This window comes from Cotesia glomerata, linkage group LG1 (genome assembly GCF_020080835.1).
Source record: "Cotesia glomerata isolate CgM1 linkage group LG1, MPM_Cglom_v2.3, whole genome shotgun sequence".
In the NCBI taxonomy this organism is placed as follows: Eukaryota; Metazoa; Arthropoda; class Insecta; order Hymenoptera; family Braconidae; genus Cotesia; species Cotesia glomerata.
Genome location: NC_058158.1, coordinates 258664 through 269750, shown reverse-complemented (window position 1 = coordinate 269750; position 11087 = coordinate 258664). Strand labels below are relative to the sequence as shown.

The 11087-nt window shown below is 26.4% G+C and overlaps 1 protein-coding gene across 5 annotated transcripts in view; it reads right to left on the bottom strand.

The window, feature by feature from the left end:
- Positions 1-1919: 1919 nt before the first annotated feature.
- LOC123275157 (F-box only protein 11) overlaps positions 1920-11087 on the bottom strand; it is a 15431-nt gene continuing 6263 nt past the window's right edge. For 3 of the 5 annotated variants that reach the window (XM_044743091.1, XM_044743090.1, XM_044743092.1), the window contains one exon: positions 9842-11039. In XM_044743091.1, coding sequence (XP_044599026.1) covers positions 10910-11039 — 130 coding nt within the window. In that variant the 3' untranslated portion in view covers positions 9842-10909. Of the gene's footprint in view, positions 2365-2466; positions 2728-9841; positions 11040-11087 lie in introns of those variants that run through there. The other 2 variants (XR_006511644.1, XR_006511643.1) reach the window with 2 other exon arrangements.

Here is an 11087-nt window from a genome sequence, read left to right as displayed (position 1 = left end):
AAAAAAAAGTCTGCTTAAAGTTTTTTTTATTACTTTTTTTCAATACTTGCATTTTTTATCAATAAAAAAAAAAAAAAAAAAAAAAAGAATGTATCAAAAAATAGTTAAAAGTGTAATAAAAGTTTATTATTTTTTTGTTATTATTGAGTGAAGCCGACTCGGAACTTTTAAATTGCATCATAGTCAATTTACATCAATTTATCTTATATAACAAACGGCTATAACATCATATCAAAAGTGACGTACAGCCGATAGCTCTGCCAGCCTTGATGAATTTTTCTCCCGCATAGTTTTGCGGTGGCTTTTAAGCTAAATTTCTTTTTTTTTTTACTTTTTATTATTATTATTATTATTATTATTATTATTATTATTTTCTTTCACGCTCCCTTTTTAGACACAGCCTTTCATTTCTTTTATTCTTTCTTCCTTGATATAAATTTTTTTTGTATCCTTAGGGGATCGACGCGCGATTTGCAAAGAAAACTCTTGCGAGCGTCGGGGGAGAAATGAGACAGAGTTTGAACGATTTAAAAAAAGTTTCCGATAAAATTGAAGCAAATCCTTGAGTGTCTCCGACAAGACTACTCATCTTGTAACATTTATATGAAAATTACGAGTCAGCGTGACTGATGTAAAAATAAAGACCGATTAACTTTGATAAGCCAATAGGAATCTACTTTTTTACAGTCTAAAGAATTTTATCCAGCATATTTCATTGGAAATTCTTCGCGAGGATTTAAATTTTTATCAAGAACAATAAAATTAAACGGGAGTTTAATAACTAAATTTTTAATATTAAACAAAGCCTTTGAGATTATTTCCCTCGGATATATTCAATGTAAAATAAATCGATTCAAAGTAAGACATATCCATGACAATTATTTTTTTCCGACAGTTAAATATATAAATCTATAAATCGATAATATTATACTATATTTAATTTAATTTGATTAAAATAAAATCGTGACCTCTTTGCGTCATTTCCGGAAAATGTTAAATTGGGTTATATTTACGTCTGGTATTTTATTAGTGTACACACACCTACATACAAATGTGTCAAGAATCGGAAACGGAATGAGTGTAATGTCAAACACATGTACAGACATTTATTATATCAATAGCCTTACAATTGTTTTAATTTTTTATCAGAGGGTATATACCCTTGTATCAACAATAAAATCAACAAAGTTTAACCGAGAAATTCTTTACCAGCAATTTACCAATTGTACTTTATAAATTCTTTCATGTCGGTGTTCTGGACTCCTACCAAGTATAAATATATATTCGGGATAAATTTATATTTATATATAACATATAAAACTCGGATTATGTAGAATTGTTGTTGTTGTTGTTGTTGTTGTTGTTGAAAGTAGACTGACTCTCTTGACTTGGTGGAAACTTTGCAGATGCATCGCGACGATAATTTTATTGGAGTCACGATCGAGTTCCGTTGAGTGGGTTATAGACTACTACAACTTATTTTGTTTCTTCGTCAGACACACAAATATCACCACCCACATTCGTATGCACCATGTTCACCCTCTATTTGCGGCTGTCGGCTCATGTGTATGGAAGCTATCAGTATATAGCTTTCAACCTGCTCGAGAGAAGAGTAGTAGCAAGTTCCAAGTTCCGAGTTCCGAGTTGTGAGTTCCGAGTATGGTAGCGAGAAGTGAGAAGTTAAAAGCGAGAAACGAGAAACGAGAAGGATCAAGACCAAAGAGAAAGAGAGAAAGATAAAAAGGGGTGAAGTATAGTAGAGGAAAAGTGGGTGGCGAAGGTTCCAAAGGCGAAAAGGGGCTAACGAATCGATAAACGTATAAAAGCGTATCGTACTTGACGATATTATTTGAATCTCTGTGTAATGGAATTACCCAGCTAGCCTCTGCTACTTTTCCGCTCAGGGTTTTTTTTTCTTCTTCCTTCAAGCTCCTTTTATATTTAGACGGTATTGAAATAGAGTGCGGAGCTCTATAAACGTCGTTCTATTATTTTAATTTTAACTAAATTAAAAATGGGAAAATGTCGCTGTGAATGGTAGAATAATGCCGAGAATGTTGGATGTTATATATGTGTGATATGTGGTAGGGCACGTTTAGTTACACTCGTTACGTATTGTGCATGCTCGATCAGCATGTAGATGAGTTGAGAAAGGAGTCAATGTACATGGGGTCAGGCACAGGTACACTACAGAGTCTACAGAGTGTACAGAGTGCACAGTACACGGTAACGAGAGATAAATGTGCCGATTACCACGAACAAAGTCGAGAGCGTAGGGTGGTATCGATAAATTAGCGTGACCCACGATAGATCGATAGCCGGAACCCAGAAAGAACTCTCAAGTGTTGCAGTTGCAAGTTTCACCTGAAAAAATAAAACGATAGCTAGATAGATGGATATAGAACTAAACAAAATAGGAACAAAAATATATTAAAAATGAGGCGACATGTAGGTACCGATACTAACCAGTTAGCTGATACACAATAGATCTATCTATCTATATAGCATACAGTAGAGTGCCAGAGTACGAGACTCTTGATGTGACTTACGATGATCGCGTTACCCTGCTTTACTTTTCGATGTCACTGTGCTTTATTTTCCTCAGACGTATATACCTTTTATTCTTTATATATTTTTTGTGGCCGAGCTTTTGTTATTTTTTGTCTGGTTGGTTGCTTGTATTAACCAGATTAAAAATCGCTCAAGTGTCACGGTAAAATATTCTGTCTGAGGTAATACCGTTTTATAATTTTAAATCCATCGGTTTAGTTGGTTACATATTACATTATATATATATATATATATGAATCGTTTAGCGATCTACCACTATTATTATTATTATTATTATTATTATTATATTATACAAGATATACGATGCTTTGTACTCAGAAGAGGATATATCAATAACTTATCTAATTTAATATCTAATGGCAGTAATGACTAATGAACATGAAATGCAATACTAGACACGAGTTACGAGTTTGGCTATAAATAAGTAAGTAACATGACCTGGTATTTTTATTTTTTGATAATTATATTTTTAAGTGACGTTTACAGCATACATATTATTTTGTGGCATTTAATAATAATAATATATACGGTTTTTCATTTTATTTCTTTTGATAATCGTTTAATTTTATTTTATTTAATTAAATTCAATTCAATTCAATTAATTTATTCATTAATAATAATGATTGAAATGAATGAAAAATAATAACATCTTATTTTTCCTTTCTTCCTTCACACTATTCTCATCAATTTCATTTCTTTTTCTCCCTCCCTCTCATTCACTACTATTACAAACACGTGTCACGTAAGATTATTAACAGATGAGGAATCTCTCTCATTAATTGCCCCACTTTTATTCTCGACTTTAGTTGTTTTTGTTTTCTTTTTTCATCATCTTTTCTTTTACTAGATTTTCAGTACGAGTTAATGTGTATACAAGGGAAAAATACAATACAGTTCACACAATATACCTGAAAAAATTTTAATCTCTCAATCATTTATTATTTTTTCTTCTTTTCTGTTACCTTCGTTTTTTTTATTTATTTTTTTTTTTTTGTTTATCAAACTCTATTTGATCGTCGTATACATTCAAGTATGTATATTTATCAGCCAACATCGACATGGCCACAGTCCTTTTTATTTATTACTATTATTATTGTTATTTTCAGAATATTAAAAGAATAAACAAAGCTCGAAATAAAATTAAGAGCAAACATACAGAAATTCGTTTATAAAACCAATCTCCAGGCAAATTATTAATTATTAAATTATTAAATTGCGTATTAATCAACAATTCACCTTTTATTGTATATTGTCATTGATTTTACATTTGGTTGTTTTTTTTGTCAAATCATGTTTTTCCCTTTACTGGATTTATTTTTGTTATTATGTCATCATCTACATTGTTTACTGAAAAAGAAAAAAAAAATTTCGACACAATTCTCGTATAGTACCCTCTTACCTAAGAATTCACCTCTTGAGCATTCTATTGATCGTCTTCACTTTCTCTCCCCTTTGGGTTTTTCTTCTTTTCATCATTTTCCTTTTAACTTTTTTATTTTTTTATTTTTTTTTTTTTTGTTTTACCAGTCATCACATCTCGTTCATCTGTTTCTCTTTGTCAATTCAACACTCGCACTCACACAGCTCATTTATTACTAAACCTATAATGGCACTAATTTAACATTTTACTCTTGCTTCTTTTTATCTTCATTAAATCATTAAATTTGTGTACTATTTTACCCCCATGATTATATGAAAATTAAGTTAGCCGACATTCAACAATTTTTGATTTTTTTTTATTAATTAAAAATTAGAACTAAAAAACTATTTTTAAAAAATTCCACGTATATTTTTTAAAATTTTCTACATGTGAAAATTTTTTAAAAATTATTTTTCAATAAAATAAATTATAAAAATTTTCAAATGTCGGCTAATTTAATTTTCATCATGATTATTATTATTATTTTTGTTTTAGATTTGCTCGAGATAAAAGTTTTAATAAATAAAGTATTAAATAAAATTTTTCTTACAGTAATTAACAGTCAGTGCGTTTAAAAGTCATGTATAGTACATATATATTTTATTACAAGGTAATACAGGCAAATTTTCAGTATTATCATTGTTATTAAACTGCTTAATAGTTATTTATTAAAATTAATTTGACATGCGTCGACTTTTGCACACGATCGCATCAAGATTTAACATTATATGCTTTTAATCATTTAATTATTATTACACTACAACTATTCATATCATTATCGTTATTATTATAATTATTATTTTGCTGTTGGAGTTTGCAATAGGCAGTGTTGAGTTTTTTTTTTTTTTAATATTTTTTATGCTGACACTTCGGAAGACTTTAAATTAGATTTTTTAACGGATCTCCGATGCGATCTAAATTATGTGGAAGAGTCAAGAGTCAATTCATTTTTTTCTTTTTTACTTTATCTACTTCTTACTGTTTCTATTCAATTAAAAATGTTGCCTGAATCGCCTTTAAGACACTATCTTAATTAATAAAAATTTTTTTGTACAATTCAACAAAACGACTTTATTATTAAATGGTTAAATGTACTACAAAGCTGATTATTATTATTATTATTATTATTGTTTATTTAAGTATCTTAATATAGGCCTGCCTGAACTGTGCTATTTAAAAATTAATCATTTTGTCCCTAGGTTTTATAGGTTTTATTTCTTCACTTGAATTATTTATTAAGAAACGTTTTATCGTCTTCTTTAACACCAAATTTGTTTTTATAGTTTTAAATTTTTAATTCCAATATTAAATTTATAAAAGATAAGTAAAAAAATGTTTTCCAAATATTTAAGAATTATTTATCAAACAAAAAAAGACAGATAATGGAAATATTTTGTATCTATAAATAAAATGAAGCAGTTAATATTTAAACAAATGAATAATTAAAACTTTACTCGATAAATCGATGTGAGATTTTTCAGTGGATTAACACATTTTGCGTTTTATTATCAGCATTCAAGTAACCTTTTTTGATTCTTTAATATTATTAATTCATCGTTTGAATTTCATTAAACTGTTCACGCACACCGCGCTGATAAAAGCACCCGTGGATTATTGAGTAGTACACGTGCCGGCACTCACCAAACTTTCGTAAAATTTATATTAAATATTTATTCATTTAGTTATACCTTTATTTACGGCTCTAACTATTAATAATTATTTATTTATATATCATCACTATAGACACCAACATCTCATGAGTCACTATCTAAATTTTGAATAGCCTTTTAATTATTGCTGGATTGGATTCCTCGATCCACTGTACACTTCTATAAATAACACCTATAAAAATTAATTTACCAGATATTTAATAAATAAATTTTTAAAAAATTTTTTGTACAAATTTGTTTGTTAAATAATAAAATAAAAAATTGTCAAGTGTCTGCTAACTTCAAAGTCATACAACACCTTCACTATTCTTCTAATTATTTGGATAAAAATAAAATAAATGATCTAAAGGATAAAAAAATAAAAATATTAATTAATATAGAATTTTTTTGTATTTTTCAATAATAATAATAATAATATAATCGATACGTTATATGTACTTAAAGTAATGGTTATTTATTTATATATAGATCTCGCATGTGTGATTACTATTATATTTATATTTATTATATATAATATAATAGTTAAAATGTCGTGAAGAAATAGTGTCTACAGATTAATTATGTACAGAATAAAAGTGAACATGAAATTTTATTTTATGCCTTGTCATTTTCTTTCACTTTCTATTGTTCTTTCATACGTTATTATTTATTCAACCATTTTTTATTTACTCGTGGACGCGTGTATAAATATGATGCACAATATTTTGCTGTATTTCATATCGTTTATTCATTCAATTAAACAAACAAAAATTATTCGATAAAATAATAATAATAATAATAGTAAAATTAGAGTACGAATAGACAAAAAAAAAACTATGGCAACTATACGGTAGTAATGGCAAGTATGAATTGACGTAAAAAAAAAAAAAAAGAAAAAAAAATTACAAATGACATGATATCGACGTAAATTTAATATAATTGTATTTTAATTTTCCTAAGTTTTTTTTTTTTTTCTTAAATAACGTCATTTACAATAGGTACGATTAATATTATAGAAAATATAAGATAAACATTATCTAATTAATATAATGTGGATGATGATGATGATGATGATGATGATGATGAAGATGATGATGGGAGATGAGATAAAAGATGTACGACGCGTCAAACAAAAGGCAGTTTAAAAGCAATTATTAATTTATAATTCGGTTAGTTTGTTTTTGTTATTATTATTAATTTTGTTAAATATTTTTTTCGGAGAATACTATTTAATAATTACAGTCTTAATTGTTTCTTTAGACTTAATACATTTGCAATAATATTTAATTATTAAAAAATATTATTGTTTTTATTTATTTTAGTTTTACAGCAGTTAATCGATTATTTTTTATTCTTTTTTTTTTTTTTTATAACTTTATTTTTATCAATTAACAGGTTGGTTAGTTCAGAGGCTTTTTTGTTTGCTGTTGACCTCGTATAAAGCCAATAGTTTTCGCGAGGTACATAAAAAAAATAGGAAAAAACTTAAAAACAAATATTTAAATAAAATGGACAATTTAAACCGAACAGACTCACGTTAATTAAAACTAATCTATTGAAAAAAATCTAATAATTTTAAAATACATACAACAGTGTTAAGTCATGCTACAGTCATATTATATATTCGTACATACCCACTGAAGTATTATTTATAGAAGTTTATTTTTTAAAATTTCATTTTCTCTTTTTATCATTAATATTCAGATTAATTAAAGTTTATAATCATACGAGTCTCATTTCTAGATTAATGGCATTTTAATGCCCAAAAAAATGAAATAAATAAATAAAAGGAAATAATAAAATGCAAATGGTTTGATGGGAATGTATATTATTAGTAGATCATAATGTAGGAAGATCAAAAAATGTAAATGTTATTCTGATTTTATTAATTAACTCTGTGATACTTTTAAAAATGGCTGTAGCATGATAATAAACACTCTTAAAAATGACACTCAAGTTGACAAACATAAGGAATTTTTTTTATAATTTTATAGCAATTAAATTATTATAAAAAAATTTTAATTAAAAAATTGCACATGTAAAAATTAATAAAAATTAGTGAAAATTTTTTTAAAGAATTTTTTTATTGTAATTTATTTGTTATAAAAATAAAAAAAAATTGACAATTGTTAGCCAACTTCAGTATCATTATTCAAAACGCAATAATGTCAAAATCACGGTAAAAAGAGTATGCAATAATTATAATAAGAGCAACTGCAGCGTTGGTATTTAAGTCGTAAAATAAATAAAAATAAAAAATCGAAGGAAATGCCGCAGATCACCGAGTTTTTTTTTTATGTCAGACTGAGCGAAACATATCTGTGATTTCATACAGAGTATATAAAATTTAACCGCGTCATACATTTGTGTCGGTATAAATGTGAGAACGAGAACGTTAATAATGGTATTATATATTTATATGCATATACAGTAGTAGGGTACGAGTATATACGCATGAGCCGTCACAATTGGTGAACAAATGACAAAATATGATAGTAGTATTGAATTGCGTGATAATAACAAATTAATAACAGTCATTTCGTGCGATGACACACTTATCACATTTTATACAATTTTTTTTTATCAGTGACTGGTCTCAAAAAAAATTAAAAAAAAAAAAAAACATAACCACCCGATCGATTTGTCGCATCGGGACAACATTTTAATAGTAATAATAATAATAATAATAATAATAATAATAATATAATAAAACACGAATAAAAACAAGCCAACCACACGGAATAACTTGAGTCCATTTAAAAATCACCTACAGTTACGTGAATCAGATTGATGTCGGATTAATAATTTTAAATTAACATTTCTTTTTTTCATCTGATAACATGTCTGTCTCTCGAGAGTATTCACACTAAAAAATCATCAGAGTCACGTAATAATAATTTTAAACAAACGTAATATTAATAATAAAATAATAATAATAATTTTTTACTAACTAGTTTCATAACAAACATATCAAAATCTGAGTGCTAACCATCAGTGAAATTTTAAAAAGTTTGTTATTGTTATGCCGAAGGCTTTTAAAAATAATATATATAAATGAAATTTATTATATGTACCTAAGTAATAATTTAAAAAATATTAATAATAGAATTACACTGGGTATAAAGTTGAAATTATTTAAAAAAAGTTATTCAACGCGAACGAGAATCGAGATGTAGCGTAATTGACAGAAGCAAAAAAGTATTCTACCCGAGGATAGTTCTCGTATTCACTAAATTTTTTTGTTCCACCCTGTCATTTGTTCTTCCGGTGGATAAAAATAACTTTTAAAAAATACAATTAATAGGAAAAGTAAAAATTCAAAAGCCACACAGTCTCATCTCGCTCGCGTCATTATTATTATTATTTATTTTTTAATAACTGATATACAGTAGTATGCCGTGTATAAATGTACGAAGAGTATGTTTATTTTTTTTTTCCTTTCGTTATTCTTATCAAAAACTTATTCTTAATTTTTTTTTTTTTTTTTTTTTTTAATTTTATTATGCACTTTACCCCTAGGCAGTTTAGGACCATCACATTATTTTAAATCTTCGTTATAATAAGAAAATTAGATCCAATTTGCTATCAATGTATTTATTTTGCTCAATTTCTGACTTAGTTTAGCTTTTTTTTTTACTGTTGCGTGACTTTTTTAAACGCATGTACGATTATACATCATCATCCGCAGATTTTTTTTCACACGCGTTGACATTTTTATCATTTATTTTGATTACTCCAAATGTATAAACCGCATTACAGTAAACACATTAAACATATCTGGGACTAACTTATAATATTAAAAAATTTATTTACGATTTAATATCAATCGTAGCTTATTAAATAATTTTTTTTTTTTTTTTATTTTTTATCGAAAGTAAATAAAAAAATATCAATAAAAAAAACTTTCGATAAAAATGACTTATTTTAATGAATTTAAAAAATAGTCCCAATTATTTTGAAAACGTCAATATATAATCACAAGTAATGTATTAAATACATTTTTAATTTTAAATACGACTATTTAAAATTGACTTTTTTCATTAATCAATCATTCATTCCTCCAAACATCCACGAGTGTGCGCGTAATCTCGCTCGTTCAATCTCATTTATCATTATCAATAACCGGGAACAACTTTCGTTAAAAGAGTTTATGTACTAAACACTTCCCGATTTAATCAATTGATTAGTCATTTTTTGTTTCTTCTTTAAATCTTTTACCCAATTTACAATTGTGGCAGTGTATTTATACATAATATTGGCTCAATACGATGTTTTTGCTAGCTCATCAAATACTATTGATGATTAATTAATTAATCATTTTTAAACAAAACAATGAACAAAAAAATTATTAAAAACAATATAACGACCGCGAAAGATTGCAAGTTGATATTATTATTATTATTATTATTATTATTATTATTATTATTATTATTTATAATTAAATTAGTTTAGGTGTTCTCACAGACACTGACGCAATCGCATGAGCACGCAAGAACGATTGGACATATATAAAACAAATCGACACAACTATGGGATCGATCCCTTATATTAATTTATTATCAGCATTCTCGGTGTATTTCTCTCTCGGTATTCAAAATAAATCGCAGGCACGCATTAACTTAATTGGGGTAGTGCCAAAAATTTTAATGAGAGAGATTCAATTCAATATTATACAATTGATGTTAAGTGAGAAATAAAATAGCACTATGATTGATATTTTGTTTTGTTAATTAGATTTTTGCCTAGTTTTTAAACTTTTTTAAAATTTTTTTTTTTTTTTTTTTTTCTTCAATTTTTCATAATTTATTATGAAATATGGGACAAATGACATAATAATTATTAATAACTACTACCTTCACGTTATAATAATAATATTAATGATATATATAATAACAATGATGATGAAAAAATACTTATAATGACGATAACGACGAAAAAATAGATGATCGAGATGAATTAAAATGAAAAATATCTTAATGATACGCATTAATTATTATAATTATTATTATATAATTATTATGATAATTAATATATCATAAAATAATAAAAAAAATTACGCTTAATAAAAAATTCAGTTACTGATTACCGTGATGTTGTTTGCAATCACGTTCAAGACGCACAATTCCGTGATGATTTGATTGTTTATCCTTTTGTTTCCTTTTTTTTTGTTTTTATTCTTTTTTTTTTTTTTTTTTTTCCTGTTATACTTTTACTTGTAATTATTTATTACCGTAATTATTATTTTTAATATTATTTATTAAGTTAATTCCTAGTTGACCATAAGTGTATGCGACTCCATAGGTGCAGCACTATCGTACAACGTGTCAGTATCTTGCGTAGGCTCACCCTGAAGCTGGCATTGATTACTTAACGTTCCTGCACCACAGTCACAAAAGAATCTACAAATTGTTTAATATTATATTTAAATATTGATTTATTTTATCAAT